This window comes from Rattus norvegicus, chromosome 3 (genome assembly GCF_021556685.1).
Source record: "Rattus norvegicus strain SHRSP/BbbUtx chromosome 3, alternate assembly SHRSP_T2T, whole genome shotgun sequence".
Lineage (NCBI taxonomy): Eukaryota > Metazoa > Chordata > Mammalia > Rodentia > Muridae > Rattus > Rattus norvegicus.
In genome coordinates, this window is record NC_141536.1 from 163,956,810 (window position 1) to 163,976,926 (window position 20,117).

General features: G+C 39.3%; 1 protein-coding gene across 1 annotated transcript; it reads right to left on the reverse strand.

The window, feature by feature from the left end:
* On the reverse strand, positions 1–12,113 carry Zfp970l (zinc finger protein 970 like). The gene is made up of 4 exons (XM_087655365.1): positions 11,975–12,113; positions 3,216–3,342; positions 2,838–2,898; positions 1–1,872 (listed from the first exon to the last, which is right to left on the reverse strand). Exons 1-4 carry the CDS (start codon positions 11,975–11,977, stop codon positions 543–545), a joined length of 1,521 nt encoding a protein of 506 aa, XP_087511491.1. The 5' UTR covers positions 11,978–12,113; the 3' UTR covers positions 1–542.
* Between the last annotated feature and the right edge of the window lie 8,004 nt (positions 12,114–20,117).

A 20,117-nucleotide genomic window follows, 5' to 3' on the forward strand; every position in this document is an offset into this window, starting at 1 on the left:
TTTTTCTAAATTATGGTTTATTTTGTGCCTTTGAATATGACTGATATGCGAAGGCTTTAACACTTTGCTTACATTCATAGGGTGTCCCTCCTGTTTATCTTCTTTTATGTATTTGAAAGATGATTGCTCGTTCACATACTCAGGCATAATCACACTGATTATATTCTATAGGGTTTCTATTGAGTATGTCTTCTTTTATTTTCTTGGAACGTACTGCAATTTGCAAAAGGTTTGCCACATTTCTTACATTCATAGGGTTCCTATGCAGTGTGTATTATTTTATGGGCTAGGAGATGACTGTTTTGGGAAAGGTTTTACCACATCAGTTACAGTCCAAGCATTTTTCCCTAGGACCTATTCAGTCATGCAGTTGAAGATGCTTGTGATGTCTAAGGGTTTAAGAACATGTAACACATTCATTGGGTTTCTCTGCTGTATGTGATTGTTTATGTATTTGGAGGTCATTGCTTTGTATAAATGTTATAAGACCACAATGGATACATTCAAAAAAGTTTTGCTCCTGTACGTGTACTTTTAAGATTTTAGAGACTACTGCTTTGTGAGAAAGCTTTGGAACATTGGTAAAAGTTAAAGGGTTTCTCTCCTGTATGTGTTCTTATATGTCTTTGGAGATGACTGCTCTGTGCAAAGGCTTTGCCACATTGGTGACATTCATAGGGTTTCTCTCCTGTATGTGTTCTTATATGGCTTTGGAGATGACTGCTTCCTGCAAAGGCTTTACAACATTGATTACATTCATAGGGTTTCTCTCCTGTATGAATTCTTATATGTCTTTGGAAAGTACTTCTATGGGAAAAGGCTTTGCCACATTGGTTACATTCGTAGGGTTTCTCTCCTGTATGAGTTCTTATATGGCTTTGGAGATGACTCCTTTGTGCAAAGGATTTGCCACATTGGTTACATTCGTAGGGTTTCTCTCCTGTATGAGTTCTTATATGGCTTTGGAGCTGACTCCTTCCTGCAAAGACTTTGCCACATTGGTGACATTCGTAGGGTTTCTCTGCTGTATGAGTTCTTACATGTTTTTGCAGAGTACCGCTTTCTGCAAAGGCTTTGCCACACTGGTGACATTCGTAGGGTTTCTCTCCTGTATGAGTTCTTATATGTCTTTGGAGATGACTCCTTTGTGCAAAGGCTTTCCCACATTGGTTACATTCATAGGGTTTCTCTCCTATATGTGTTCTTTTATGTGTTTGGAGATTACCGCTGTCTGCAAAGGCTTTGCCACATTGGTTACATTCATAGGGTTTCTCTCCTGTATGAGTTCTTATATGTATTTGGAGATGACTGCTCTGTGCAAAGGCTTTGCCACATTGGTGACATTCATAGGGTTTCTGTCCTGTATGGGTCCTTTTATGTATTTGGAGATGACTGGTCTGTGCAAAGGCTTTGCCACATTGGTGACATTCATAGGGTGTCTGTCCTTTATGGGTCCTTTTATGTTTTTGGAGAAAGCGGTTTTGGACAAAGGCTTTACAACATTGGTTACATTTATAACGTTTTTCTCCATTACATGTCCTTTTATGTCTTTTGAGACTACCCCTTTCTGCAAACGCTTTACCACATGGACTACATTCACAGAGTTTCTCTCCTGTGTGTGTTCCTTCATGATTTTGCAGAGCACTGCTTCTTACAAAGTCTTTACAACATTGGTTACATTCAGAAGTTTCTTCTCCATTATGTGTCCTCTTATTTGTTTTGAGATTATTCCTCTGTACAAAAGCTTTACCACAAAGGTTACCTTCATAGGGCTCCTCTGCATTATGCCTTTGGGTATGACTCTGAACTGCAAAGCCATTACCATACAGAATAAAATCAAAGGTTTGCTTTCCAGTAAAACTTCTTTCATACCTGCAAATACAATTGGCACATGTAAATTTTTTCTCACATTGATTATATTCATGAATCTTTTTATATCTATGAATTCATTTCAAATTTGGTTTAAGTATAAAGAGCAAAATGATCTTAACATAATATCAGTTTTTTTATATTCAAAGGTGTTGCCTTTTATTATGGGTTGTCTTGAATGTTTGAAGGCACATGGAATATGCAGAGAATTGATTACATGACTCATATTTATTCCATAATTTTTCTATTAAGAGTATTAACACATTTGAAGAAAACTCAATGAACTCGGAGCGTTTGGAGACTGACTGCGAAGATAAATTTTGCTATCTTGAGGAGTACTACAATAGCAACATGAGCCAATGCAAAGAGGATAATTTCTATAACCCTAATCTCATAAAGTGATTCGGCACTTTGAATGTGTAAATGTCACCAATCATAGTCAAAAACTAAATATTTATCAACTTTTCCCACATTAAAAAACTCTCCTCAAAGTGGTATCTACTGTACATCTTCTAATTTTTCTGGAAAAGACAGAGGTATGTTGCTTCTTTCAGTATCACTATGCTCTCCTGGCTTGCATTCATAGGGACATATGACATCTATACCAAAAGAAGAATAACACATAACAGTCAACACATTACAAAAGAAAACTTCTATATTACATTTACACAATTTCCCTTTGTTTTCCTCACAGAGTTGTGGTACAGGGTTTAATGTTTCTCCACAAAACCATTCTTGAATCTCATAAACTGTCCATATCATTAAATTTAGTCATGCTGTTACAGAATAAGGTTCACCACAATTTACTATGGACTATTTGCTTATTAAAAGGGTGTAGACATATAATGATGACCTAATCAATATTTGATGCAGTGTATATTTTACCCTGTTGCTTTTCTTTAAAACTTGCTGCACACATGAAATTTTCGTGGGAGGCATTATCTTATCATCTTTCACGTGAAAATTACCTTCCATGTCTTCCAGATCTTTTACAATATTCTTCAGTAGTATTGTCTTCCCAAATGTATCCTAAAATGGTATCAGAGAAATTATGTTAAATAATTGGAATTGGGCAACATTTAAGATATTATCTTTAGTGAACTTTAGAACCATAACTGATTTACTCATTTCATTCTCCCTCATTTTTAAGTGAAATAAAAAAAAATTGAATCAGGGTTGGGGATTTAGCTCAGTGGTAGAGCGCTTGCCTAGCAAGCCCAAGTGTCCCTGGGTTCGGTTCCCAGCTCCGAAAAAAAAACAAAAAAAAAAAAAGAAAAACAAATTAAATATTAAACAAAACCAGCTGTGCCTATTTTACAAAGTGAATGATAAATTCATTGAATTACCTATAGCACTGAGATTCCTACAGGTCTCCAGCATTACACCTTGGTAGAGACTCTTCTGAGAAGGATTCAGCAATGCCCACTCTTCCTGAGTGAAGTTCACATGCACATCATCATAGGTCAGGACATCCTAAAAGATACAATACATGTGTACATGATACATCATGATACCGCCTTCCAGTCTCCATTTGCGCCAAAAGCTGGAGCTTTCCCAAGGACCTGCACACCCAAAACCGGTCTTCAGGGGTGGTCTATCAGGAGCACTCTCACTCCTATGCCCACAGGTGAAACTGCACTTTCTCTCCACTGACTGTCCAAAGAGAGAAACACCAGGAGCCCGCAAGGCACAGGAATGTCTGAGTAATCTGGGATGTGACCCTTATGGTCTGCATCTGCTCCCAGAGCTGAGATGGTCCTATTGCTCTCTAGATCAAAAACTTTGCCACATTGAGATGGTCTCGTAGGAGTGCTCTCATTGCAAATCACACAGGTTGGAACACACATTTGCTCCACAGTTGTTAAAAGAGAGATGAGCTTGGAATAATCTTGGCAATGGTGTGGTGGGGAGGCCTGGCAGAGGACTGACCTGGTCTCTATCTCTACCCAGTGCTAAGGGTATGTCATAGCCCTCCAGACCAAAAACAAGGCCAGAGAGTACTGGTCTCCCAGGAGCATTCTCATTCCTAAGATCAGAGGCATATGAGTCTACAGGAGGAACAAGCTATAATCAGAAACAGCAAGATCAACTATCATTAGCAATAACTGGATGGCAGTAGGCAAGCATAAGAACCGAAGCATCAAAAACCAACAATAACTGTCATCATCACAACGCAGTTCTCTCACCACAACAAGTAATGGGTATATCAACATACCAGCAAAGCAAGATTTGGATTGAAAATCACATCTCATGGTCATGATAGAGGATTTTAAGAAGGACATAATTACCTCCTTTAAAGCAATACAGAACACATGTAAATAAGTAGTTGCCTTAGGGAGGAAACAATAAAATTCCCTAAAGATTTACATAAAAAAAAAAAACTAAGAAAGAGGGGAAGAAATTGAACAAAGTCATCTAGGATCTAAAATTGTAAATAGGAACAACAAGGAAACCACAAGGAGAGACAAACCTGAAGATAGGAAACATAGGAAAGAGATCAGGAGTAATACATAAGCATCACCAACAAAATATAAGGGATTGAGAGAGAATCTCAGGGGCAGAAGATACCATAGAAACATTGACACAACAGTCAAAGAGAATGCATAAAACCCCCACAAAACTTCTAAGTCAAAACATCTAGGAAATCCAGAACACAGCAATGTTGTGAGAAGAGCAAACTTAAGGTTAGTAGTTATAGAGGATAATAAAGATGCCAAACTTAAAGAGACAGCAAAGATCTTCAAATTTTCTCAGAAGTAAACTTCCCTAACTTAACTAAAGAGATACCCATGAACATAAAAGAATCCCACAGACTGAAAATAGACTGGATCATAATAAAATTTCCTCCCATCACACACATCGTTTAATGTCTGCTTCCTGCTATATGGATTATGTTACAAGATGTGTGATTTGTACTATTTACAGAACCAGCAGTATGAGCGCATGAGAAACTTGCATCTCAGAAGCTCCTTTTGTAACTAAGAATTGAATTACTGTGAATCATGCCATTGACTGGAGGTAATAGAAAGGTAAAAGGATTCTAATGAAATACTTCTGAAGGAACCCTATTACCTCTTTTCTACTAATTTCTAAACAATTGACAAAATTAGTCACACAAAACTGAATGTAGAACATTCAGAAATTCAAGAACTCACAAAACGACATAGGAAAGAGAGTTCATCGCCCAGACTTGTGGACACTCCTGAGACTGCAGGGCAGTAGAGACTGCCAACTCTCCCTACAATTGCCCACATCCCTGGCCTACGAGGAAACTGTATAGGGCCTGTGGGAACAGGAAGATAGGCACAATCAAGCTGCTATAAACTGCAGTTCAGACTGTGCCCTGATCTGAAGTGACCCAGTCAAACAGCTCCCTGCGCCCAAATCCCGTGGGAGGGAGAGCTATAGCTTCAGAGTGGCAGACACACCTGAGAAACCAGAGGAGATTACTCTCTGCCCACATTTCTGACTCTAGAGGAATTTGCTTAGTCCCATCTGGGTGCTCTGTGCACAGAGATCTTGGAGGAGGGGGAAGCCTTACTGGCTGATGCCCTCACTGAGAGCTTAAACCCAAACCTGAGGAACACTTCAGACCCCAGAGTAGAGGTAAGAACAACTTTTCTACTCCAAGTAACCTGCCTGGTGGACTCATGACACACACCCACAGGAACAGCTGAAAGCCAGTGAAGAGGAATAACTACACTCCTGAAAGCAGAAAACACTGTTCTCATAACTGGCTGAAAGAAAACAGGACAACAGCACTCTTGACACACAGGCCTATAGGACGTGTCAAGTCACTCTCAGAAATAGCAGAACAACGTAACACCAGAGACAAGCGGATGTTGACAGGCCACTGCAGGAACCCAAGCAACAGAAATCAAGAATACATGGCATCATGGGAGCCAAATCCTCCCACTGAAGAAATCACTGGGTATCCAAACACACCAGAAAAGCAAGATCTAGATTTAAAATCACATTTGATCACGATGATGGAGGACTTCAAGAAAGACATAAAGAACTGCCTTAGAGAAATGCAGGAAAACAAAAAAAAACAAGAAGAAGCCCTTAGAGAGGAAAAACAAAAATCCATGAAAGAATTACAGGAAAACACAATCAAACAGGTTAAGGAACTGAAAATGGAAATAGAAAAAAATGAAGAAAGCGCAAAGGGAGACAACCCTGGCTATTAAAAAAAAAAAAAGAAAAAACAAACAAACAAACAAAAAAAAAACAAAGGAAGAGACAAGGAGCTGTAGATACAAGCATAAAACAGAAAACTAGAGAAAGAAGAGAGCATTTCAGGAGCAGAAGATTCCATATAAATCATTGATACAACAGTGAAAGATAATGTAAAAGGGAAAAAGCTACTGGCCCAAAATATACTGGAAATCCAGGACACAATGAGAAGATCAAACCTAAGCATAATATGTATAGAAGAGAGTGAAGACTCCCAGCTCACAGCACCAGTAAACATCTTGAACAAAATCATAGAAGAAAACTTCACTAACCTAAAGAAAGAGATGCCCATAAACATAAAAGAAGTGTATAGAACTCCAAACAGTTTGGAACAGAAAAGAAACTCCTCCCGTTACATAATAGTCAAAACACCGAAAACATAAAACAAAGAAAGAATATTAAAAGCAGTAAGGGAAACAGGTCAAGTAACGTATAAAGGCAGACCTATCAGAATTACACCAGACTTCTACCAGAGACTATGAAACGCAGAAGATCCTGGAAAGATGTCATACATACCCTAACAGAACACAAGTGACAATCCAGGTTACTGTACCCAGCAAAACTCTCAATTAACATGGATGGAGAAACCAAGAGATTATATGAGAAAACCAAGGCTGCCCACTCTGTTCCTAATTATTCATTATAGTTCTCGAAGTCCTAGCCAGAGCAATCAGACAAGGAAAGGAGATCAATGTGATACAGATTGGAAAAGAAGAAGTCAAAATATCACTATTTGTAGATGATATGATAGTAGATTTAAGTGTTCCCACAAGTTCCACCAGAGAACTACTAAAACTGATAAACACCTAGAGCAAAATGGCTGGGTACAAAATTTACTCAAATAAATCAGAAGCCTTCCTCTACACAAAAGAGAAACAAGGCGAGAAAGAAATTAGGGAAAGGACACCTTTCATAATATTCCCAAATAATATAAAATGCCTTGGTGTGACTTTAAACAAGCAGGTGAAAGATCTGTATGATAAGAACTTCAAGCCTCTGAAGAAATTGAAGAAGATCTCAGAAGATGGAAAGATCTCCCATGCTCATGGATTGGCAGGATTAATATAGTAAAAATGGCCATTTTGCCAAAAGCGATCTACAGATTCAATGCAATTCCCATCAAAATTCCAATCCAATTCTTCAGAGAGTTAGACAGAACAATTTGTAAATTCATCTGGAATAAGAAAAAACCCAGGACACCTAAAACTATCCTCAACAATAAAAGGACTTCTGGGGGAATCCCTATCCCTGAACTCAAGCAGTATTACAGAGCAGTAGCGATAAAAACTGTATGGTATTAGTAAAGAGACAGGCAGATAAACCAGTAAAATAGAATTGAAGACCCAGAAATGAACCCACACACATATAATCACTTGATTTTTGATAAAGGAGGTAAAACAATCCAATGGAAAAAAAGATAGCCTTTTCAGCACACGGTGCTGGTTCAAGTGGAGGTCAGCCTGTAGAAGAATTCAGATCGATCCATTCTTCTCACCCTGTAGAAAACTTAAGTCCAAAGGATCAAGGACCTCCACAGCAAATCAGATACACTCAAACTAATAGAAGAAAAGGTGGGGAAGATTCTCTAACATATGGGCACTGGAGAAAATTTCCTGAACAAACACCAATGGCTTATGCTCTAAGATCAAGAATTGACAAATGGGATCGCATAAAATTGCAAAATCTGTAAGGCAAAGGAAACTGCTGTTAGGACAAAACAGCAATCATCAGAGTGGGAAAATATCTTTACCAATCCTACAACAGAAAGAGGGCTTATATCCAAAATGTGCAAAGAACTCATGAAGTTAAACTGCAGGGAGACAAATAACCCTATTAAAAATGGGGTTCAGAGCTAAACAAAGAATTCACAGTTGAGGAATGCTGAATGGCTGAAAAGCACCTAAAGAAATGTTCAACATGTTTAGTCATAAGGGAAATGCAAATCAAAACAACCCTGAGATTCCACCTTGCACCTGTCAGAATGGCTAAGAGCAAAAACTCCGGAGACAGTAGATGTTGGCGAGGATGTGGAGAAAGAGGAACACTCCTCCATTGTTGGTGGGATTGCAGACTGGTATACAGTCTGCAGAGTGGTTACACTCTGGAAATCAGTCTGGAGGTTCCTTGGTAAATTGAACACTGCTGTACCTGAGGACCCCGCTTTAACTCTCTGGGGCATATACTAAAAAATGCCTCAACATATAACAAAGAAACATGCTACACTATGTTCATAGCAGCCTTATTTATAATAGCCAGAAGCTGGAAAGAACCCAGATGCCCTTCAACAGAGGAATGGATACAGAAAATGTGCTCCATCTACACAATGGAATATTACTCAGCTATCAAAAACAATGCCTCTATGAGATTCGTAGGCAAATGGATGGCACTGGAAAATACCACCCTGAGTGAGGTAACCCAATCACAGAAAAACACACATGGTATGTACTCATTGACAAGTGTTTACTAGCCCAAATTCTCAAGCTACCACAGATGCATAGAACACATGAAACTCAGAAGGATGATCAAAATGCGGATGCTTCAGGATTATCTGTGACAGCCAAGAATAGTCATGACCTTGAAACTTGTTGAGACAGGAAGCAGGGAAGAAACAAGAGCCACACTAAGGAAGGGGTCAGAATGATAATGATAAAACAGAAAGATCAGTTACCAAATGCTTGGATTACATAAGGAATTGAAGCTGGGAGAATGGCATCCTGACCCTTGGGATAGAGGAGGAGGTATGCCAGCAATATGCTGTGACAGTTAGGAAGTGAGATCTGATTAGAGAATCCGAAGGTCAGGTTTGCATTGACTTGATAAATAGGGCTGCCAAGCCATTTGTCACAGGGATTCAGAATTAACACTACGAAAAAGGAGAAGAATGAAAGGAATTAATTATATTCTCAAATACTATTTGTCAAATTCAAAACACACTGGATGGTCCGATATTTTTCAAGGACTGATGTGTGTACTGGAGCGCACCAAGTATTATATCTTTTCTCTAACATTGTGTATTTTCAAAGAGGAATAATAACTTTCCTGGTGAGGCACAGCCACACTTTGTCTAGATCTTCTTTTTTTCGAACTAGTGGAAATACAGAAATTTGGTTCATACATATAAATTCAGTTTCTCTTTTAAGTTCACCTTTGCTCTGAACTGGAAAACACCCCAAGATGACCAGTCCGGAAATTTACTGATTGTCTAAAATTACTTGCCTACTCATGGTTAATGAGAACAAGTTCCAAAGCAGAAATGCCTTGCCTTCTTTATTCCTCCTCCTTTTTTTGGGCTACCAGCCCCAAAGTTGTCAGAGAAGTAAATTCTGAACTACACAGGTTCCTCATAATTTATAGTTCTCGCATCCCTAACACAGGAAGGTTAGACAACACTCATTCATGTCTTCTTTTTCTCCTTAATGACAAGATAAACGAGAGCGTGAAAAGAGTTAAGGACAGTGTTCTGACCACTGGTTAGTAGAGGCAGGATTAGGTGTTCAAATCAATCTTAACTCTAAGACATCCTGAAAGCCTGAGCTACAGAGATGTTGCTCGAAAAAGGAAGATATAAATTCTCTTTAGAAGAAAGAATGAAATTCTTAATTCCTGGGAAACATTAGAGAATAAAACCAAGTACTGGAATATAGCCAGTGCATAAATAATGAAATTTATGAAGTCATAATCAAAATTGACTTTATGCAAAGAAAACTACAAGTGACTTTGAAAAACAGCAGGTCCTTCTTCATAGAAGGAATGGCATTAATGAGATTGGTTTTATCCTTGTCCCTATGTGAAATGTTAACTGATGAGATCTATATCATGACACACCAAGCTACAGACGGTGGCATCTGTTACACAATTTGGGGATGATTTAAGTTTGTAAACAAACATTGTACATATCTCTATAATACAGTTCCTAAAATAGGAATTTATTTTCCACTGTCTCAAGCTGATCTTCCAAAATTAAATATCCACCAATCTACTTTTTTATTACATGTATTATTTAATATGTGATGTGAAATTACAAATTTTTCACCCTTCCTGAATCAGATACTTCTCCAGAATGGCGACTGCTACAGCAGTCTCCCTTCAACTTTGGTCTTTGATCTAGCTATTTCCCACCCTTTTTCATGTGACAGTGAACAGAGTACACAATTCCCCTGGTTCTCACGTGAAGGTAGAAGAAATTAACAGTTCATTATATGACTCAAATGAGAAAGTATAAAACACCATTTTACTTCATTCCTTTTACTCAAGAATTTAGGCATTTCCAGCAAAAGAATGCAAGGTCATTGCCCTGGGGAGGAACTGACCAAGATCAAGGCTACCTGAGTCTGAGGCTAGTCTGAGACTACACAGTCTGAGAATCATTTCTATAAAGAGCAGAAGATACAGCGCTCTTAGAGTTAATATATCCGAGAAAGAAATCCCTTCCCATATAATTAAAATATCAACAAGCAAAAGTCTTTTTAATGATACCATGAGCTCCGTTTTGTGTAATGTTAAAAGAGGAGCCAGCCAAACACCAGTGTTTTGGATTCCACATATGCTGGGAGGGATAATTTTCTATCCAGAAAAGGCCTCAGGTTGTTGAAATACAGTTTAAATAAGGACTGCAAGTCCTACCTAGGCAGCTAGCAGATTTACACAGCAAAGATCCCCAGAATCATTTCTTAAGTGTATGAGAGTCCTGAAATAGTAGTTCCTTTTCCAATGATGGGGTCCTGATTTGGAGGTCCAGAGGATGACAAAACTAGAAATGGTAGAAGGTAGAATCTACAGCAGCTGTGGTGGGTAGATCATGCACAAGCTGTGTCTTATACCAAGTAAGCTTCTGAAGAATAGCGTCTTTACACTATTTACAGGGGATAAGTAGAACCAAGTGGAAATTTCTATGAAGCAATCAGTAACTCTCATACAATGGTATAAACTCAGGAGAAGTCTAATAAAACAGTGCTGTACAAAGGGAACCCTAAGTATCGAAAAAACCTTCCCAGCCAAGTCCATCCTTGACTTGGAACTGATAATCATATCCATATGGCAGACCTGGCCTCAATGTTCTTTGTGACCCTATAATCTCACCTGGAGCATTTTGTTAGGGTCCTGTTCTTTGATACCATCATTTGCCTTATCGCTGAGTGTAAACAAGATTTGTCCCCTTTTTTATGGTTTGGAGACAAATATCTGGATAATCCTGCTAAACAAACATATATACTACTATCCTAATCTTTTTTTTTTTTTTTTTGGTTCTTTTTTTCAGAGCTGGGGAGTGAACCCAGGGCCTTGCCCTTCCTAGGCAAGCGCTCTACCACTGAGCTAAATCCCCAACCCCTACTATCCTAATCTTAAAAGAGGACTGCTTAGCCTACACCATACCTGTGAGGTGTTTATAAGCAGTCCTACCTCAGCTACATTCTACGTATTGTCACTTATTATAGTAAGCGTTGGTAAATCATTACATACTCAATTGTACTCATGTAATACACAGCTTAGAATTAGAGGACTAAACAACACACGAGATATTTCACAGCCTACAAAAATCAACTCAAATGGACCTTATAATTAACTGTTAACTACGAAGGTCAGAACTTTTAGAAGATAGTTTAAAACCCGGGGTTTCAGGGTTGATATCCTGCCAAGTATATTTCTCAATACAAGCGGCCGCCATAACGATTTCGGAAAAATGCAGGTTCCATAATAAAGTAATTCAGTCTCCACCCTCTGGTACAAGGAAACACTGCAAGAGACCTCACAAGTGGCTGCATTAATTCTGGCTGCCGCTTTCTGTCCAGCCACTGGGAGGAAGCATTACACATGTATCCTTTGCTAAGCAGCTTGCTCCTCCTGTTTGTGGACATGATCTTGCACTTACCATGTCGGGCGTTCGGAGCTCCTCTCATGGCACCCTGAAGAGTGACTCAGCATGTACCACCCGGAAGCACTCAGAGGGGCTGAGTTCCCAAAGGAAGTTGCTGACCTTGTACCTGGAAGAGCCACCTCCTCCCCTGACTGCTAACTCCCTCTCGAGGTGCTGATTGGCTAGTGAATTTTGAGTGACATCAGCCTTATCCTTAGGGTTCGAGGGTTTTAAAGAGACACAACATAGTGCTTCCAGCCTAGGCCAATGTTTTGCAATACCTGCAGATCAGAATTTCAGCAGCACCACCGCTTTTCTTCCAATAGCTTACCTGTCTGTCCTCCAGTCAACCTCCCTTGTTCCCTTGTTCATGGTTTTGTTCCCAGCAGTTAATCCATGCAACACTGCAAGCAGGAAGGAAGGATTTGACCTCTATCTACACTTAGAAGAGTGAGACCCCAGACAGATATATCAGACTGCAAGTGATTTAGGTCAACATGTACCCAGATAAACTCCTGTTTGAGTAATAGAAGCTGTTGTGAGTTAGAAGCTCTGAGAAATCTTTATTCTGCTTGCCTATAAATGCCACTGCAGAATTAAAAAATGTATGCAGTGTTGTAAAGTTTCTCTGCCTCCCCATTGTCCTGATTGCTGTGACCCTACCAAGGGACCCCAACACATTAGATGATGACAGAAGTGAGAAGGCAGGGCCATCTCCAGAAGGAATGAGAGGCTGTGGAAGGGCTTCTCTAGGATGTGCCAGAGACCTGGAATGGGGGATGATCCATGGAATGAGTGAGTGTGATGGTAGCTGAGATTCTTCAAGGAGTATGTGATATGGAGCCTGAAGTGACCACCTCCTGTAACATGACAGGACTCCCAATGAAGGAATGATCATACTAACCCATCTACAAAACCTTCCTGCCTACAGGAGGTACAGGGACAAAGAAGGAGTGGGGTCTGAGGGAGTGGCCAACTAATGACTGGTCCAATTTCAGATGAATCCCATGGATAAGAACCAATCCCTGACAGCATTAATGATACTCTGCATCCTGACAGACAGGGGCCTAGCATATCTGTCCTTTTAGAGGCTCCAGGCTACAGCTGTACAAAATGGCTAAACACTGGATAGAGCTCCAGAAGTTTGTAATATATTTTTAGGAGAAATTGAGGAATCTGAGGGTAATAAGAACTTTATACATAGACAACAGAGTTAATTGACCTCTATACTTAACTATTGTCAGAGAACTATCCACAAACCAAAAAGAATTCATGAACTGGACCTGTGCTACCCCCTGAAAACGTGCCTAGCATATGTGCAGCTTGGAGCTTTGTATTCAGGTAGGTTCCCCAATACCTGGAGCAGAGAGAGTCCCTGACACTGTTGGATGCCTGTGCTGTCTGTTCTCCCACCATCACTGCTTATTCTCAGGGAAATGGTATTAATGAAAAATCATTTGCTATTTTACAAAATGTAAACAAAACAATATTTTACTAGTGTAATGTTTTAGCTAAATTTATTGGCACATCTGTGCAATGAGAACAGGCTACAGTATACAAGGTAGTTAACCTGACTTTGAACACTATATAAAGAGGACCAAGAAGGATCTACAATTGTGTCACACAGTCACCACATATGATCCATGCCTTGAAAACCCATATAACATTAAAAACACACACATGCATGTGCACACCCAAACACACAGACACACCAAACTGGAATATGCATACCATAAAGTATTTATTAAAATAAAGCTCACTTCTTTTACATTGTCTATCATCTCTAGATAATCTCTTTTGATGGCAAAATTGAAGATGAAGTACCAAGTCCTGTGTAATGGGAATCTGAAGAAGCATAGAACATCAAAAAAAAATGTACCTATACAAAACAATCAAGATATGCTGTGAGAAACACAGTTAGTTACTGATTTTTATATTTATTGACTTCTAAGGTATACATGAAAATGCTGTTTGGATACATATGAATTACTTAATCATTGTTACATTCTTTTTAAACATTTTAACTTTAACATTGTTAAAATGTGTTGACAAAACAGGACAGAATGAAGTGTTTCTTCTATGTTATCACTTGTATTCTGTAGGCTGACACATAAAAATCAAGAGGCAAAAGGTTGCCTTGACCAATGACTGACATCCAAGCAAGCATATATAACAAATCACAATATCTGAAGGGAATTTTTAATACTTCTGTTGTCACATCACATGGGAACCTACACCCCTCTAAAGCCATGGGTAAATTAAATTGTTCTTTAAGTTGTTTTAGACACTGTTTTTTATCATATCAACAGAAAAGGCGCTAATACACATCCAAAATGTTTTATACCTGGTTGAGAAATTTTATGTAATTGAAGCGAAATATTAGTATAATTTTAAGAATGTAGGATGATGATCATATCTTACAGCTTCAAAAGATTATGATCACATTGTTTCTCCTGAAAACTAATCTTCTGTAACAGAATGTCATAGATTCCCTTCAGTGTCCTTTTAGAATAATGAGATTAATTATACACTGAACATTTTATTCTTCTATAAAGAATTCGTAAAGTGCAAAATGCTACCACACTGACTATAAGTATGGATTTATCTACCAGATGACTTTTCTGATGTTTTTTTGAGAATAATGCTGCATGCAATGATTTACCAATTGCTTATTGATAGGAATCCAGTCCAGTAATTGTCATGTATTTGTGGATAACTGTGTTGTAAAAAGCCTTTTACTCATTAATTACATGAGTAATTAATGTGGTTATTTTCTTATTTATTGAAAAATTCCTGATAAACAAATATTGGGTGTAATGTAATTTGGTTAATACCCACTTCTCCCTGGCAACAGCTGCACAACTTTACCAATCATAACCAGCTGAGGATAGGCATTCTCAGTGTCTCAAATGCAGGAATCTTGTGCAGTCTAGGGACTGATTTAACACAAGCAGCATTAGAACCAATGCACATTTCGCTCATTTTGTCCATTAAATAGGCCTTTTATCTCAGAAATACATTGAACATTGTTGTAATAGTTATATCTATAAGGTATGATATACACTAACAACATCCAGTTCCTCAGTTTTGTCAATAGAATTGGGACACTATTCTGGCATCTATCCTTGCCTAAAGAGTTTACAATTTTATTCCTGAATTTTGTTTTTATATTAATTTGCATTACCATGTGAAAACGATACTTGCAAATCTACATCATCTTCCTTCACTGTCTGCTCTACACTTTTCCACCTTATCCACTCCTATGGCTATTTTTTCCCCTTTTAAAGAAGTAGTGTAGCATCCCAACTTGGGTTATCCTTCTTCTAGAGTTTCATGTGGTTCATGGATTGCATCTTGGGTTATTTGAGCTTTGAGCTGAATATGAACTCATCATTGAATGCATACAATACTGCCCACCTCTACAATATTTCTGGCCCATGAGATAACTGCATAATGCCTCTGGACATCGGAATATAGGCGCAGCCAGATGTGTGAACCCAGAGTCCATGTCTGCATCTGGAACTGAATGGAACTGGTCAAACAGCTCCACACACACAAAACACGAGAGGGGTTGTGACTAAGCTGGACCCTCAGAATTGTGGACACTCCTAAGAAATCAGAGGAGACTACCCTCTGCCGAAATATCTGACATCAGAGGAAAATGCTTAGTGCCATCTCTGCACCAGCACCCAGGGAATTAGGAGAATCAGGGTCAGGACATATCCGGTTCCTGTCCTCTCAGGGGATTGATAGCCAACCGCTACAGATGCATCTAAGGAGAACACAATAAAGAAACTTCAAACTACCTGTCACTATTGTTCATGTGTGAAAGGCATAGCCAGAGTTACTAATAAGCTTGTACAACTCATTTGGGTCCCAGGACAGTAGTAGCTCCTCTACTGGGGGAATCACAGAGCGAATGACTCACACATCTGAGTCCTCCAAGCTCTGCAGTTCCATCATGAGTACAGACAGAGCCCCAGTCCATGACGTTGGCATTTAATAGAATGTTCCAGTCTCCCAGAGCACTTGTTACCCTTTTCACTGGCACAGTGTGCATTCTTTGCACATTCAATTATACATTCACTGTATAAAATAAGACATCACTGCTCCAAGGCATGTTGGATTAGAGAGTTTATTATACACAAAAGAGAGAACACAGATAGATCTTTGGGTTTTTGGGACAGCGAAGAATAGACATGACCTTGAAACTTGTGGAGAGTGGAAGGAGGGGAGAAGCAAGTGCCAGACAAAGAGGTCAGAATAATAATTATAAATGAAAAAGCCCAGTTATCAAATGGTTGGAAATGTAAGGGAGAGAATGGCATCCCTACTCTTGGGCTAGAGGATGAGGTATGTTAGCAATATGCTGTGACAGTTAGGGATTGAGTTCTGATGAGAAAATCAGAAGGCCAGGCTTGCTTTGTTTTGATCAATAGCTCCCTCCTCCCTAGCCACTATTCCCAGGCTTTCAGACTTAACACCAGGAAGAAAGGAAAAGAAGAAATGATTTAATTTTACTCTTAAATGCTATTTTTAAATCTTAAAACACTGTATGGTCCAATATTTTTCACGGAGTAAAATATGTACTAGAGCACACGAAGTATTGTAACTTTTCTCTTATTTTCTTTATTTTCAAAGAGGAATAATAATTTTTCTGTTAGGCACAGACACACCAGTTAGTCTAGATCTCTTTTTGAACTAGGGACAACACAGAAATTTGGTTTCTACATATCAGTTCAGGTCCTCATTCAGGTTCATCATTGGCCTGCTCTGTAGAATGCCCCAAGCTGGCCGGTATGGAAATTTACTGATTTTCTAAAATGGATTTCTTGCCTGCTCATGCCAACAAATACCAAAGCAGAAAGGCTTCACCTTCCTTCTTCCTCCTCTTTTTCTGGGCTGTGATTATACCTCCTTGAACGTTGTTCAGTAAATTAAATTCTTTCACAGTTTCCTCCTAATTCATACTCCCGTCAATCCTAATATAGGGAGGTAGAGCAACACTCATTCACATGGTCTTTTTCTCCTTACTGAGCAGAGAGAGCCCAGCCTGAAAGGAATTGCATGGCAGTCCTCTGACCACTGGTCAGCAGAGGCAGGATGAAGTGTTCAAATAAATCTTGATTATGATCTTAAGAAAGCCTGAGCTGATATTTTAAATCCTATTTATATTGGAAAGACACACTGTAATGATTATACCAAGAATCTCCTCTTTCAAGTTTGTAAGTTGTGTACACAATTCTTATCACATATTCTCTGTCTTGTAATGCTGATCAAGGAATTCTGAATAAGAGATTGGGCAGAAACAGCGATAAGGGTGGGAATTCCACTAGGAAGAGCAAGTGAAAGACACCCGGAGAGGACCTTTCCCTCAGGAGGAGTCTCAAGCGCCCAATGACCGAGCCGAGTCCACTCGGATGCAATCAGCAAGAGGGTTTATTGGAAAACACATGTACCTGCGGGCACACAGTCTCTTCGGAGGACTTGCACGCCCAGCAGCTCCAGCATTGGGCTTTTATAGGGATTGGGGAAGCAGAAGCGGGCGTACAGAAGCAGATGCATAGTTACGGGGACTGGTGGATTCAAATGAGGCACATAGACATGTTCACATATGATTGGCTATTTCACATGATGAGGTAATAAGGTATAGCTACACACATAGGCAGGTTTGGGGCGTCCTGGATGTCGGGGGCTGGGGGCTTATCTCTTCCTGCCAGGTGGCCTGTGAGTCAGATCAGGTACTCCTGGTCTGTTCTGCATTCCTTTCCTTTTATGGTCTGTTAGTTCTAGCGGCAGGGCGGGGCTGCCTGGACTTGCTTTTCACAGTGTTTAGCCCTGAGTCTGAATTTAAAACTTATTCTTTTAACTTCATATTTTTAAACCTCAAATCTGTATAATTTTCCTTTCAGAAGGAGAGGTAGGGAGCAGATGTGCTGTGTGTACAAATGAAACTGACCCATGAAAAAATGGTCAGAATTGTCAAGTCAATAAATATAAATAAGTACCACAGGATAGGGTTTGGAAGTAGCCTGGTTAGCATCGAAGGTCAGCATAGGTCCTTTGATTGCTTGGCAGTCCAGGAGCACTTTTAAGCAAATCTAAGTTTTGTTGTGCAGGGACTGGGAACAAACAAAAGGTAAAGAAATAACTCTGCCAGATTAATACACTGTTTACCTTTATGTTACAATTAATTCATGATCATATGCATGTATGTATGTCTCTAGAGAAAACCTGTGTTTCTGAACATGATTGAGTGTGTTTTCATGTGTTTGCACGTGTCTGCTCCCACAGAGGACATACAATCACAGGAGAAGCATGGGACTGGAATTACAGCAAAACCAATTTGTAGGGATGGAACATTAATCTTTGGCAACAACATAAATTACTCTTAGCTCTAACTTAGCCCACTAGCCATTTTTTAATTTAAATTATTTTTATCCTTCTTAAGGAATGTGTGCTACATCAGTTGTCCCATTTATTCCTAGGACCATCATGTCCCAAAACTTTTCCCATCAATTTCTGATTACTTTTAACTGTGTGTGAAAAAGTATGTTCACATACATGAATAAAGCATGGTGAGTCCATTTCAGGTGCTGTGTTCACATGGTTTCAGGACTGACCAAACTGCACTGATTGCACTGAATGGCCACAGAGGGAAGTCATATGTTTCTGAGTCTAATTGTCCCACCTTCAGGAGAGTTCTACTCTTTATTGAGCACCAATTTATTTATTTATTGAGCGGTTCAAAAAAAAATTCTCTGTGTAGCTCACGCCATGCAGATCACAAACCCAACCTTTTATTTTACATATCAATCCAGTCATTTACTCAAAGTTTCCTTGTGATTATCTTAAGAATGAGCATCCCATGACCACAGGCCCTTAATTTTTTAGTAGACAACAAGGACACGTTTTCTGTTAACATTGCAAAACGACTTAACTGAGATCTGTCTCTGTTAAGCACAGATGTTAAGAGAGCTTGGTGGGAATGTCCTGAAATTACCATTTCAAAAACTCCTGGGTCCTGGCCTTAAAATGCTGTGTCCTACAAGGGAACTTGAAAATATTCTTTGTTAATTACTGTGTTCAGACAGTAACTGCAATCTTTTGAATTAATAATGCACGGTATATTTTCTCTCTCTCTCTCTCTCTCTCTCTCTCTCTCTCTCCATATATATATATTATATATTATATATATTATGTGTTATATATATACATATTATATCTCTACATCTATCAATCTATTTATCTATATTTTTGTAATTAAGGTCTAACTTTATTCAGTCGGTAGGATGGTTGCAAACTTAGATTGTGGCCAGGCGAAGGGGGTCTTTCAATGGGAATTTAAAAGAGATATTTCTAACAACCAGGAAGGTAAGTCACTTTGTAAACTTATCTTTAATCATTTTTTACAGTCCAGTCCTTATCTCCCTCCTTTATGCCCTCCAACAGTTCCTCATCTCATTCCTCCTACCCCGTCTCCAAGAGGATGTCCCCAAACAGATACATACACAATATCCCACCACATGGTCCCACTCCCATGGATATCAATGTTCTCAAGGGTTAGGAGTGTCTTCTTTGACTGAGTCCAGACCATACAGTCCTTTGCTGTACTTATGTTGGGAGTCCCAGGCCAGCCAGTAGACACTGCCTCTTTGGTGGTTTAGAGCTAGGGAGATCTCAGGGTCCAGGTTTGTTGAGACTCCTGGTCTTCCTCTGATCACACTTCCCAAAGCTCCTCCCTACAATATCCAAGAGGATGTCCCCATCGCACCATCCCACATTGTGTCACCCTAAGTCTCCTGAAGATATGTGTATCTTCTCTGAATGGGTCCAGACCTAAATGTCCTCTATTGTATATGTTGAGGGCTCCTATGATCATGTATATGCTGCCTGGCTGGTTGCTCAGTGTCTGAGACATACCAGGGGCCCAGGTTAATTGACACTGCTGGTATTCATATAGGATCACTCTTCAGGTTTTTCTAGGTTTTTCCTAATTCAAGCACAGCGGTCCCCAGTTTCTGCCCATTGGTTGGGTGTAAATGTCTCCATCTCTCTTTCAGCTGCTTCTAGATTCTTCAGAAGGCAGTCATGATAGGCCCCTGTGTGTAAGCATACCATAGCCTGAATCATAGTGTCAGATCTTGGTGTCTCCCAC